Below are 14,612 nucleotides of genomic sequence, written 5' to 3'. Positions count from 1 at the left end.
GACAGAAGAGATGGAGGAGAAATTCGCATGACAGGAGAGAAGGAATGAGACAGGCCTTGAGAGAGACAAGTGGGGGAAAAGATTAGGAGCAATAAGAGGTTTGACTAGAATGATGCAAAACAATGATATGCCAGGAAAGCACACGCAACATTATCTCTCTGTGTGTGCATGTGACCGCATGTATGATATGCTTGTATACAAGGGGAGGAAAACTACTTCTAACCCATGAGGGAGGAGTGTGTGAGAACTGGTGCACTTTAATGTTAGAAGTAGGTAAATTGTGGCCGTGAAATGGACAAACTTGGTCAGCAACAATGCTCAGCTAGGCTGTGGTATTTAAACAATGACTGATTGGTATTAAGGGGCCCAAAGTGTGCCAAGAACACATCCCCCCACAGCTTCACACCGCCGCCACCACCGGAGCTGTTGACACGAGGCAGGTTGGGTCCATGGATTCATGCTGTTGATGCTAAATTCTAACACTGCCATCTGCCGCCTCAGCAGAAATCCAGATTCATCGTCAGACAAGGTAACGCATTTCCAGTTTTCATAGAACCATGCTCACTGCAACCGCAGATGTTCTGGACCGGCAGCAGAGGAACCCAACGCAGTCCTCCGATGCTGTAGTCCATCTGCCTCAAGGTTCAATAGTGTTGTGCGTTCTGAGATACTTTTCAGCTTACCACAGATGTAAAGACTGGTTATCTCTGCAGAACTGCAGGTCACTGGATGTTTTATTTCCCCAACACCATTCTGAGTAAAAACTCTAGGGAGTGCTGTGCATGAAATTTCAAGGAGATCTGCAGCTTCAGAAATACGCAAACCAGCTACTCTGGCGACAACAATCATGCCAAATGATGTTGATCATTGTGTTTTTCTCATTCTCACTTTCTCATTCACCCACTGCCACATTATTGGCTGATAGATAATTGCATGAATTTAGAAGGTGTAAAGGTGTTTCCTAATAAACTGCTTGGTGCAAGTATAGAAAAACTAAATATCAGTACTAAACTCATTATCCTTGATAATAAATGTGACATTTTCTCAAAAAAACAACAACAAAATGTTTGGCCTTGGTGAAGCAGTGTTGGTCCACACTGCATCCAGCAGGGGTATTGGATCCCTGTTAATATGTATTTCTGCTTTGAATACTTTTTTTTTTTTTTTAACTGACATTTAGAAAAAGTGCCTAATTCAAACCAGTTCAAATAACTCCTGATTAGATACAATTCTACAGAAGAGGTAATATCACATTGGGTTGAATGTGAGCTATATGTTTAGGGTGATATCACCAACTACAGCTCAAATATGATTCATATTATTATTTGGCTAAATAACTATTTGTTCAAGTCTTTCATTCCAAAGTTGACTTACAGGTTAGAATATGTTTCTGTCTATAGTACTGAGAGATGCTGCAGCTTCTAAGAGCGTGTGAGGTAATTGAATATCTTTCAGTGAGTTGCTCACCGTCTCAAAGTTTTCAAATGGACTTCTGCTTGTGCAACTTGCAGAGTGTTTATCATATTATCATCTGTTCTCTACAGAAAAATGGGACTTATACACACCACACTGTGGTTAGCTAGGATTAACTGGCAGAATAATTTTATGGGTGTGTGTGTGTGTGTGTGTGTGTGTGTGTGTGTGTGTGAGTGTGCGTGTTCTGCCTACTGTGTTTTTCCACAACTTTGGGATGAGATCTGAGAGGAAACGGACAGATTTCCATCTGTCTGCTCCATTTGCAAAAAAAAAAAAGGGAAAAAAAGCCCTTCTTGTGATTCAAATATATGCTTTAGCCACCTCTCTCTCTCCCCATCTCTTCCCCTCCTTCTCTTCCATCTCTCCCTCTCTATCCAAGTGGCATCTGCAGATGACCAGGGCATCAAGAGTCTCTGGGGCTGAGGGAGGAACAGGGGGAGCAGGAGGCGAAAAAGAGAGAGAGAAAGAGGAGGAGAAAGAGAAGGAGCAAGCGCCTCTCACTTCATATTTCCCCAGCACCACCCCTGCGTGCCAGCCAGCCTGCAGTCTGTTCTCCTTTGAGCTTTCTATTCTACCACAGAACAGAAAAAAAATCAATTCATATTTCCATAATCCACACTCCTGTCTGTCTTCATGTCTTCGCCTCTCCCCCCTCCTTACCATCCCAGCTCCCTCTCTTTCTCTCGCTTTCCGTCTCCATCTCTCTCCCCTTCTCCCCTGGGGTAGACTAACCCCTCCACCCCGATCCTACGGCCTACAAATGTCATTACGCTGAGCAACAATAACGGCCTAAACAAAAGGGGGCCTTGCTCGGAGCTCTGAGCCCCTCTACGGAGACTGTTGGCTGCTGCTGCCATATGCTGGCCAGCTCGGGCCACAGAAAGAGACAGGAGACTGTGGCTACAGAGGACTCCAGCCCACAGCCCCACAAAGGGGGAAAGGAGCCCTAATCCTGGTAATGAGGCCCGTGAATACAGCCTTTATGTATACGGGGGAAAGGGCCAATCCCTCTGTACACAGCACGCTAACTAGCCATCTTAAGGGCCATCTTATCCACACAAACGATCTGGTTGACAACAGAATGAAAGAAAAGTGAGGTTGTGTATGTGGGGGTGGGGGGGGGGGCGTTTGGAAAGACGAGACATGCTGGAGAGGAAGGATGAGACAGGCTCATGTCAACACACACACACACACACACACACACACACACACACACACACACACACACACACACACACACACACACCTCTTTTTCTTTACTTCATCTCTCTTGGTTTCAGTTGCTCTTTTCACTCGTCTCCTTTCACCAGCATTTCCTGTGCCTACCTCTGTAAGTCTGTAATTTCTTGCTCACACTCTCGCTCCCTCACTCCCTCTACCACTTACTCTGATAGAATGCTCTGGTTCTTGTGGGGCAGGCAGACATTGCCTGGAGCATCTTTTTACAAGCCCGTTTATTCCTCAAAGTGGATCAGAGAGGCAGGAGAGCTGTTTAAACTCAATGGCTTGGCTGCTGTGTTAAGAAATATTTAAGCCTACGCACATATTATTGTCTTTCTCCCTCTCTCCATTTTTTTCTTCTTTCACTTGTCCATTTCTTCCCATCTTCCACCGGTGGGTTGTTGCAAGACATCTGTCCGGTGATTAGCTCCAGGTCCTGTTTTGTCCTGTGGTTGCTCTTGGCACAGACACAATTCGCTGCATGTCTTTTTTTTCTGTCAAATCTCACAGCGAAAAAATCACACACACACACACACACACACACACACACACACACACACACACACACACACACACACACACACACACACACACACACACACACACACACACACACACACACACACACACACACACACACACACACACACACACACAGCTGCAGAGAGCAGGAGTCATGGAGTCATCCCACGCTGGAGCAACAACAGGAGAATAATAACTCAGCTGATACCCAGAACCAGTCCTATACCAGTCCTCTCCTCTTGCCCCTGAATTGCCTTGAATTCACGGGAATCATTTTTATGTAAGGCAGCGTGGGGCCATGGATTAAACTGGCAGCCCACCGACCGACTGAGTCTCATCCATTACAGACAATCTGGTCAACCTTTGACCTTCTGTATTTGCACATGCTCGTGAGCACACACAATGAAGGACTACGGCAGACATTTGGGGAAGATTAAGATTCAATTTTACCTCCAGATTAAGTGGCTCAGATCCTCTGACTTGTTGTAAACTGTTGGCTCGTTCACAGTGTGTGATCATCTGACTGCCTGTGTTTGTTGCTCCTTCAGATTTCATTGCAGCATTTCATGTCTCTGTGTTCCCAGATCTCACTCATTTCTTTGGTCAGTTCAGTGATATTATAAAAATATAGAGAATGATTAAGTATGAAAAAAAAAACAAAGCTTTAAACAATTGTCATCATTAAAAAACGTGATTCCTCAGTCATACAGACTAGTGGGAGATACTACAGTAATATTTATGAATGTATACACACAAAACCATTTTAGCAAGAATACAGTTTGCCAAAAAGAACGTGCAAAACGGCTGCTTTTAGATTAAAAATGACGTCGATAATTCTATAAATGTGAAACAAAAGGAAGCAGTCGGAGTAGGACAATGAGAGAGAAGGCAAGATGTAAAAAGAGAGGGAGAGAGAGAGAGAGAGAGAGAGAGAAGGGGAAAACAGAGGTGTGCATTCCTGTCACGGTTGCATGATAATTACTGATTCGTCGGTTATTGAAGACCTGCTCAATGCTTTTCATTACCAGCAACAGACGTACAATGAGACGGAGAGACAGAAAGGAGGAGGAGGAGGAGGAAAGAGAGAGAGGAGGAGGAGAGGATGCACAGAGAGGGGTGAGGAGGAGAGTGGTGCTGGTAGAGGTGGTGTTAGGTGTTGGGGGAGGTTACTACGGGATGGCAGGGTGAGTAAGGGCATTAGAAAAGGAAGGGAGATGGTAGAGGAGGAGAAGGTAGAGGTTGTCTGTAACAGGGAACGAGAGAGAGAGAGAGAGAGCGGGAGGGAGAGAGAGAAGTATGAAAAAGCAGAGTGTGTTCCAACCTGGTCTGTGTGGTCCTGGGGGAAGCTCCACAGCACGGTTGGATCTAGAGGTAATTGACAGACAGCATTAATCAGCTGGTGAGAAACACATCGTCTTCGCTAGCTGCCTCAGAACACATACATATTAATGAGAGGGGTGGGGGCAAGGGTGGCTGCTTGGAGTCTGTGCACGCACGCACACACACACACACACACACACACACACACACACACACACACACTCTTGTCTTTTACTGTGCACTGCTGTGTGTGTGAGTGTGTGTGTGTGTGTGTGTGTGTGTGTGTGTTTCTCAGCTGTATGTGCTGTAAATATGCAAATCTATATTCTCAGTGTAGATATGATAGCTTATATTATACACCAAATCATGCACGTTTAAGAAAAGCCGTATCCGCACATATTCTGGTTTATTTGCTTAATTATTCCTACACTGCTACAAGCCTGGGTATCTGCTGGAGATAGGCAAACGCTTAGCTAAAGGTTTATTGTTGTTTAGAACAGGGGGTTTGTGATTTTCTTTTTTTCCTTTTTCAGTAAACCAATTAGTGCCGAGAGATTTACCTAGTAGATCAACTGATTTTTAGATTGATAGGAAATTAGCCATCGATCTGATATCATCAACTAACTGTTTATGCCAGTTATTAAATGTAAATACATTAACAGGGTTACAAAGCTTCATTCTGGTCAGACAGAAATCTTACAATAAAATGTTGCGCTTGTGAACTATAGATCTGTAAAGTAATATTGCAGTCCCAGAAAAGACAGAATGGTCATTCTTGTTAACACATTCATAATTTAGTAAAGCAGATAAAAAGATGTTATTCTCTTATGACTGAGAAATGCTTACATTCACCAAGAATGATAAAGATGAGCATTGTTCACAAGAGAAGGTGAATAGGAGAAATACATCAAACTGCTCAAAATTGTTCCATATAAGTTGCCTCAGTAAGCTGCCAGGCTATGATTTGCTTTAGTGTTCCTCTTGCAACACGTTTACGTCTCTCTTAAAGCCAACTTCCATACTTAAAAAAGTAAGGCTTATAAGATGTGGTTGAAAGGAAGCAGCCACCCAGCCACAGCATCAACATGGGGGTCTCTGGTAAACATGGTTTCCACAGCTCCAAGGTCACCCTGTGACCTCAGCAGGAAGAGGAGCAGTTTGAAGAGACATGCTCTCACAGGTTCATGGTCTCGGACATACAAAAGGCCCACAGGCTCATGAACACATCTCTGTATCTGAGAGCAACAAATCTTTTTTATACTCCAGTAAAAAAGTGTGAGTTCAACAAGTGCAAACTATGAGGTTGATTAATGCATGGCCATTTTAATAGGGGTTATATTTGCCTATGATCCTCGCCTGCGCACATGCCCAAAAAGCTGACTGTAGACCTTTTAAAGTCAGAGGAGAAGACCGGTAAAGAGGATACGTAATAACACACAATGTGTGGAGCGGCTTGTAAAGTAGCTGGGCTGTGTAAGAGAGAGAGAGAGGGAGAGGGGGAAATACAATGTACTAACGCATGACAGGACGCAGCAGAATCCATCATGGCTTACATAATCCTGTTGGATAATTTCATGGGCCCCATCTTGAAAGGGTGGCTCAAAGCTCTACTCCCCAACGCCAACCACCACCCCCCTTCTCCCTTCCCCTATGCTCTGCCACAGTTAGGGCTATTTTATGCTGATTTACTGGGTGAGAGGATGGGAACTGCTGCTGGACAATGATACAGGACATGAGGAAGGGGCAGGGGAGAAGAGGAAGGGGGGGGGGGGGGCTTGTTGTGCTCAGTGTTTTGGCCACTCGCAGCGATTGGCCAGATATGACAAGGTATGAAAACAGGGAAGGTTCGAGGTGCAAAGGAAAAACTTTTCTCTCCCACACGAAGGTGACGCCAGTGTTTATGTTCACAGCTCGACCAATGGGCTCTGTTGACAATGTTCACCAGAAAGTGTAGAGGGTAGCTGTGCATTAGCTTCTTCTGTAGTCTTTCAATTATCTGTTGTTCCAGCGATTACAAGGGTCATTTTTTACAATTCCCTCAGAGTGATGAATAGCTTGATGCCCTATATTTTAGGATAGCGATTCTAATAAAGTGTGGAACCCCCCCTTCACTCTTTTGAGTCCGTAGGCCCCTCCCTTCAGACGTGCTGGGCGTGTGGTGGACGCGAGGGGGAGCCTGAAGGGGGTTAGGGCTGCAAGTTGAAGGTTACAGAGGTGAAGGGGACCCCTGCTGCTCCGCCAGGGGACACAAATGTCACCATGACATATCCTGCACTAGTTAATCCAGCCGCCTCCCCCTTTCTCACACACACACACACACACACACACACACACACACACACACACACACACACACACACACACACACACACACACACACACACACACACACACACACACACACACACACACACACACACACACACACACACACACACACACACACACACACACACAAAATATAATGCAATTCATTTCAGAATTCTGCAACACCAGTGTCAACTGTGAAATATGCACCAAAAAAAAAAGCTTTTATTTTGAGCATATAACAAAAAGTATCTCAGGTGAAAATGACTTTCTCATGAATTGCTCAGTTGAAATGCCATCGCGATTTTTCAGGACTTGACGTCCGGGGGCAGAGATTCTGGTCAATACATTTCTCTCAGCAGCCTCGGAGGATCTGGACTTTTTGGGATCTTTCAAAAACACGGCTGTGGGTTTTACAAGCGCACTATATAAATGTTTTTGGGCTCGTTCACAAGGTCATAAAATATTTTGTTCATGCAACAGACAATGGTAGCTGTCGGTTACAATAGAAAACGACAGCGCTGGAGACACAGGGGTCCTTGAAGACACCAGCGATGACATATGCAGGGATGTGCTCATAAATACGAAAACAAAGAAGCACAACTAATGTGTAGCAAAGTTACACTAGGAGAAATTTGCAGGGTTTTGCTCAAGAAAGTGGTTGAACCAATCAACCACTTCCTGCCTTGTCATACAGTTTTCATTCACATGCCAATACTGCGTAAAACATTTGTATTTTGTTAGGGCACTTTCACACCTACATTGTTTTGTCCAGACCTTCGGAAACTAATTGATCAAATGTATACACTAGAACAGAGACATGGTCTTTGGACCCTCAGGTGTGAAAAAGCCCGGAGACATCAGCCTCTCCCTCACCTCTCCCTCCACCAAAGCCCAAAATGCAAAAAGATTCAAAACGTGTTTATTGTATTTCCTACAGTTGACAGGATCTTAAAAGAGCCATTTCAAACGGTATGAAAACAGTCCATTTGATGTGAAACCAGTGGCAGCTAAAGTGACAAGGGGAAAACAACCTATAGCATATTTCACCCCGGTGAAGCGTAAACAGATCCTGTGGGTGAGAATTGAATTGAAATCACCTATCGGGAGTCGGAATCCTCCATTCACACCCCAGGAAATGGAGGTGGGCAAACGTGAGGACAAGCTCGAGGAGCGACCACTGGTCTCTGGGTGCAAAGTGCGAGTGTGCAAATGTGTGCTCTGCAAGTGCAGTGCGTGTTTACAGATAGATAGCAAGCTTGGGAGTGAATATTTACTGTTTGGTAGCATGTCCATTGATCCCTGAGGGCTTCAAGCGTGGGTGACCTCCAACGGTAACGATGGAAGCAACATGAAAGCAGCCCTGAGCCGTGACACAGATACAGGGGAGGAGGCGGAGTGGTGGTGCTGGTTGAGTTGGTCAAAAATCAATGTTTTGGCTATTCCTAAGACACCTGTCTTTAAAAGTCGGAGGGGGAGAATGAGCAAGGAGAAAGGAGGGTTAATAGGTGAAGAGTGCTGGGAGCTGAGAGCGGGGCAACAGGGAAGGAGTGGGAGGAGGAAGAATGACGTGAGGGCAGGAATGGATGGATGCCTCATATTGGGAGGTAGACCTCTCCTCTCTCAACTGACACCACTTCCTTCCTACCGACACAGGTGGATCATTAAACGTGACGGGATTAAACAGAATAAATTAACATGGTATGCGTGCGCCGAAACATGAGAGAAACAACAAGTAAGCCTACCCCTTCATCTCCCATTTCTTCAGTTCCCTGCATAAATCTGTTTACCGGCACTTCCAAGTAGGCTAGAAAAAAAATGAAAAACACTGGCATCTTCATCTTCCTGGCATAAATCTATGCTTCTTGGGATTTGTGAGTAGGCTGTTGGCAAAGCGTGTCACTCCTAATGCTGCCCTAATGCTGCTGGCTTCAAGAAAAAGTTGGCACACAGCGCTCGTGTGTCAGAAAGCGCACACTGCCCAGCGCTGCACTGCAAGTTGCACAACTTTAAGCCATTTTGTCACTAACCTACAAAAGTAAGGCCCAACTTACTTTGAACAAACGTAAAGCTTCATAAAAATAACTGCTGGGAAAAAGAAGCATACGAACATGATATACTCCCACGGAGCAGAGTGCAATGTGGGTGTGCAGTATTTCTATAGGATCACCTTAGCAGCTCAATAACAGTGGCCTGAATGCATGGTTCTGGCTTTAAAACTGAGAGAGACTTCAGTAAAAACACAAAAAAAGGCCTTACCCTAAATCCAGTGTGAATACACATTTAGATGAAAGCCTCGAGTTTATAATTCTCTATACTGTGTGAATCAAACACAGACTTAGAGCCCTCATGGCCATGCAATGTTCTAAAGGCATAAAAAATGCACTTTTTTCACCTTATTCCACGAACGACTGAATGTGTGTTGTGAGTGAATAGGGGGCCTGTTTGTTAAGAGAGGCCAAATCCCATATGGTGAACAGCAGTTCCTCTGGTGAGAAGAGAGGCAGTGAAAGCCACCGGCAGCCCCTCTCCTCCATCCGTGCTGCGGAGATGAAGGGATGTAGCGCCTGCCTCTCCTTGTTCCTCCTTTCTCTCGCTCCCTTTGCCTCCTCTCCTCCTTCTTTCTTGGCCAGGGGTTAAACTGCTGCACTCTAACCTCCTTGGCAATGATTTCATTCACTCCGTTTTTTTCTCTCACTCTCTCTCTCCCTCTCATCTCTGAGAGAGATTTATTTCACAGTACGTAGTGGATTAGGCCCCCCTCATATGCCCCCAGACAAAAGCATTGTTTTAGCACCGGCCAGTTCGCTGTAATGGGAGGAAGCTACCGCTACTAACCATCCACAATACGGCCATTGTGGACACAGGGCTGCAAGGACCCTGCCTCGGAGGCCGTCTAGACTTTGAGCCTGGGCCGATTGGAGAAACAGAGGGAGAAAATCCCATCAGGCAGTGGAGTGAAAGTTAACTAAGGTAACCTGCTGTGAACCTGATGAAGATGTCAAGCCAACATATGGCAAAAAATGTCTATTGTCAGAAAGAGGAGCTTTCTTCCCTCTGAGGAAGGGGATGGTGGAGGAGGAGGAGATGAGGTGTGGCTAAAAGAGACTGGTGGGGGGGGGGCTGTACAACCTAAGGGAAGGAATAACTGTGGTGGTCATCGTTTTACTTCTGGATCAGTAGCCGTATTCTGGCCGGGAGGAGCCCCAACCCCTACGCTCACAATTAAAGGAGTAAGCAGATTAACTGGGGCCTTTCAAAAGCGAGCAGAAAGAAAAACACACTCACAGACGTTTAAAACATTTTTTTTCTCTCCCCCCTTTTGCCCGTCGAGTCTCAGATTGCACACTGCAAATGGCATTACATTTCATGCTGATTTAGTGAGCAGAGGTTTGGAGAAAAGAGAAACTTCTTAAACGATGATATGGTCCTTAAGTTAACTGATACTGATTTGTCACAGTATGTTGTGATAAATGAGGACTTGGAAGGGATAGAGAAGGACCGGTGTGAATCATTAACTACATGGATTAAGGCCAAACAGATTGACTTTTGATGTCAAATTGGTGACTAGATCTCAAATGAACTATGACACTTTATAAAATACACTCACCAATTCATCACAACTCCGATCTACGTTTTCATCTGTGAATCTGTCTAGCTTTGCAAAGGAGTGATCAAATTTAATTCCAGTGCTTGCTTAAAGATTTAAATAAACAAAAAGAAAACAATCTCTAAGGTAGAGCCTGCTTTACCAGCCAAAGAAAAAAAAAAAAAAAATCAACTGGCAAGCTTCACATGTGAGAGATGCTGGCCTGGGGGATTTCTAAGCCATTTCTACAGCTACATCTGAAGAAGATAAACAACAACCTCAGCCTCACTGGAAGGAGAAGAAAGAAAGAGCTGCATGGTGATGATGTGACCCTATTAATGCCACATTAGTTGTTCAGGCTCCTCGGCGTTATGAGAGAAATGCTTCGGCAGGATGAGCTGAGACGGCGGGGGAGAGGAGGTGGGGAGAGGAGGCGCAGAAAGAGAGGAGTGAAAGCGATACTGTCTCCAGGCTAGTTGGGATGCAACCCAATTTCACAGCTTCACGAGTGAGTGGCACAGCATATGGATGCAACCTTTGTGACAGCCTCTGTGTATCACCACAAATCAGCGTTGATATTCCCAGTCAGATTCCATACTGGTCCAACATTATGTCAAACAACAGCGCCGCATGACTGCATCTTCAACCCAACACGCAGACAGACGTGTTTGCTGGCGGAGCGTTGGCTTCCGACGCTAAAGGAAAAAAAAAACGGTACCTCCCAAGACAGACGACTCTCCGACTTTCTTTATACTTTATGATGTTCCGTTGCCACAGAAATCTGCTTCTACTGAAACAGGAAGCGGCACCAGAAACCATAATTATAAGTCTGAAATCCAAAATATGATCTTGATGTTTTATTTCCAAATCCCCGGAGAAATACTGGGGGTAGACTGCAGCAGCGCAGGTGATGTTGATTCCATTACTGGCTGTTGCTTGAACGCTTCTTCCTGTAATTCTTTCCATATGGTTCAATCACCTGCTTCGGTCTAAAAAAAAAAGCTAATATGCATAAAAAAACGTGAACATAACCTGTACTAACAGTATAAGTCACTTTATGAGGTAAGTTAGCTTTACTCTAAAACTGGAGGAAATGATTGTGGAACATTTTGCTTTTATTCTTGGGCAAAGACGCCTTTGTTTGTCTCTGCTGTCAAAAAAAGGAATCCCTGATTTTTCTGGCGAGGTCCCGTGTGACAGAGTTGGCACCTCAGCCTGATGAGTCTGACAAAATTTAGTTTTTGGATGCTAAACTTTAAAAAGATAAAAAAAAGTTTCAGCAAGCTGGAGATCGGGTCACTGTCAGACAGTTACACGTGTTCGGGAGAGACTTCCTTTTTCTCGTCTTTTGAGGTGGTGGTTGCGGCATCAGAGGAAACACTGTGTGCAGCACAGCAGCTCCTTGAGGTGTGGAGAGGATCGATCTCAGTTAATGTCATATGGCACGGCACCCAGAGGCAGCCGTGTGGTGCTGATGACAGTGTAAAGCCTTGCCTTTGGCGGCTACATGCTCGGTGCTGCCGAGCTGTGATTTGAAGTTCACATGCAAAGGCTGACAGACAGACAGCTCTCAGTCAGGCAGTCAGTGAGTCAGCCAATCTTTCCACGGGGATGACAATACATCCGTATCTGTTTAAAGCGTACAAACACATTCACAGGGGGCTCGACGCTCTACAGGACTGATGGAAAATGCTGGAGAATTGAAATGCTAACAGGAAAATACCGGGAAAACACTTTACCCCCGCTGAAACTCAAACAAACGCTGATGCGTAAACACAAATTTCACAAACTAGCTTCAATAGTTTAAGTGTACTGTATATACCTGGTTTACATCTGTACAATTTTTTCAATTGTTTTTATATTTTATTGTGTTTATATTGCATCTATACGAATGTTTCTATTTCTACTATATCCTCTGCTGCAAATATACCCATAGTGGGACTAATAAAGGATTATCTTTACTTATCTTAATAGGTCAAAGGAGTATGGTTTTAGGGAACCCTAACTTCTAAAAGATTTCTTTGGGTTGAAAAAAGTTCTCCATTTGCTATTTTCCAGTAGTTTTATCTTCGTTGAAAATATTAAACAACTTTGCAACTAAGATATTGGATGCACCATTATATTTGCTGTGATCCTGGATGATGTTGATCTTAATCCAAACATTCCTGAGTAAAAGCCAGAAAGATGTAACTTAATCATCATCAGTGCAAACAAGCAATAAAAATAAAGTAGTCAAACTTGCATCCCTACTCATCACAATGCATTAACGTTTCACTCAGTTTGGTTGAGCATCTTCTCTGAATCTCAAAGGAACTGGAAGAAATTAGCAAAGCCAACAAGTGATTCATCAGACAGCACAAGGGAAAGACATGACAGAATATAACTACACCCACTTTCACACACAAACCCCTGTGTTTGATGCGGATTAATGAAAACACAGTCAACCCACTTCCCTAACCCATTCATTTCAGACTGCTGTCACAGCTTGAATTCCTTGTTATCAACGTTTACACGGGACCCAGGTTTACAGATGTAGTTCCACAGAGACGTCTGTTAAACCAGTTAATTACAAAAGACCTAATTAGAGCAGCAACCAACAATTATTACCAGATAATTACTTCAGATTAATTGATTAATCACTGCAGTCATTAGGTATGAACTAAAACACAGCACAAAATTGTTTGCCGTGAACCAGACTGTTGATTTGGAGAACTGTTATGCCCCTGATTTTTAAGTATTTTAACACACAACGTAATATAAATAGTGTATTTGCTTACGTATGGCAGAGTTTATGTATCGAAATTAAAGACAATGTGGTCACAGTGGCGTGACTTGATATGATTGCTTCATTTGGTCACCGTACATTTGAGTAAATGCTTGTAAATAGTCAATTAGACTCTTCATGCACCAATATCTCTTATCAAAATTATGCTTAAATTATCTTGTAGCAATTCTATACAATTTAAAATTGAATAAAAACACACATTTACATCCTCTGATGCCAAAGACAAGCAGCACCAGCCCAGTTCAGTTCTATACCCAATTATATTTATAGTCTTTGGACTCACTGACCACAAACATAGGTTTATCCCACAACGTTATGTCAATCTCACTGAAGATTTAGATCAATTCAATCTCACTGAAGATTTAGATCAATTCAACTGCTGGTCTCATTTAAAGTATTCCAGTTCGGAGAGGTAATTAAGTAGTATTCCACTTAAAGGAAATACACTCAACAATAGAGAATAGGCAGGAAGATTTCAAAGGTAGATGGAGTATAAGAAGGTGGGGGGAAGCGTGTGTGTGTGTGTGTGTGTGTGTGTGTGTGTGTGTGTGTGTGTGTGTGTGTGTGTGTGTGTGTGTGTGTGTGTCTGTCCATTCCAAAACAAAGACGTTAGATGAATAGCATGATTTGCAATGATAAATGGCCTCAGACATTCACGTAGGCATCAAGATCGACCTATATTTTTCAGTCTTGAAAAATAGGCCAGAACCCAAATTAAGGGCCAGCAGGGCTAACACGCATGTAAACGCCATCATCTTCACAGTAATTGTGTGGTGTTAGGGCAACACAGGAGCAGCCTTGAGTGGAGAGACGTAGCCTAGAGGCATAGCTGTTGACATGTAAATAGAGAGGATAGAAGCTGAAATGACAGCACTGACAGTGGCCTTGCACCACTAGTTCTGCCTGACGTGGGTTTGGCCTTGACCACAGAATGAAGGTCTAAAGGACAACAGTCGAGATGTCAAGACACCAGTGCTCACATCATATCAATAAGTAGGTTGATTTCCTTAATTGCCGGAGAAAAATAAATTTCTGTCTTTTAGATCATTCACCTTTGAAACCATTTTAGGTCAGTCTATGTGGCAGCAGGCCATGACCACTGATAACATCTTCTGTAACGAGCTCTGTCTGTCTGTCTGTCTGTCTGTCTGTCTGTCTGTCTGCAAATGCGATTTACAGAATGGCAGGAGATCCTTAGGAGTACCGTTCAAAATAAATACTGGTAATTTTACACAATATGTAATTTGCTTAAAATAAAGTGGAAAAGCCAATCAACATATGCAAACATATATTTTACGTAATAAACCTATACAGGTAAAGGTTCCTGCAGGAAAATCTCAGAGAAAGTGGTGTCTGTTTTTAATTTAAACATGATGATGTACTTACTAGTCC

The 14,612-nt window shown here is 43.8% G+C and overlaps 1 protein-coding gene across 4 annotated transcripts in view; it reads right to left on the bottom strand.

The window, feature by feature from the left end:
* The window catches only part of dennd1b (DENN/MADD domain containing 1B), a 101,881-nt gene that overhangs the window by 77,042 nt on the left and 10,227 nt on the right, over positions 1–14,612 (bottom strand). For 3 of the 4 annotated variants that reach the window (XM_035648718.2, XM_047337001.1, XM_047337002.1), the window contains exon 3: positions 4,541–4,584. In XM_035648718.2, the coding sequence (XP_035504611.1) occupies positions 4,541–4,584 (44 nt within the window). Of the gene's footprint in view, positions 1–3,669; positions 3,817–4,540; positions 4,585–14,612 lie in introns of all 4 variants that reach the window. The other variant, XM_047337000.1, reaches the window with a different exon arrangement.

This window comes from Scophthalmus maximus, chromosome 13 (assembly GCF_022379125.1).
Source record: "Scophthalmus maximus strain ysfricsl-2021 chromosome 13, ASM2237912v1, whole genome shotgun sequence".
NCBI classification, from domain to species: Eukaryota; Metazoa; Chordata; class Actinopteri; order Pleuronectiformes; family Scophthalmidae; genus Scophthalmus; species Scophthalmus maximus.
The sequence above is the reverse complement of the archived record's forward strand: the minus strand, read 5'-3'. Positions and strand labels throughout refer to the sequence as shown.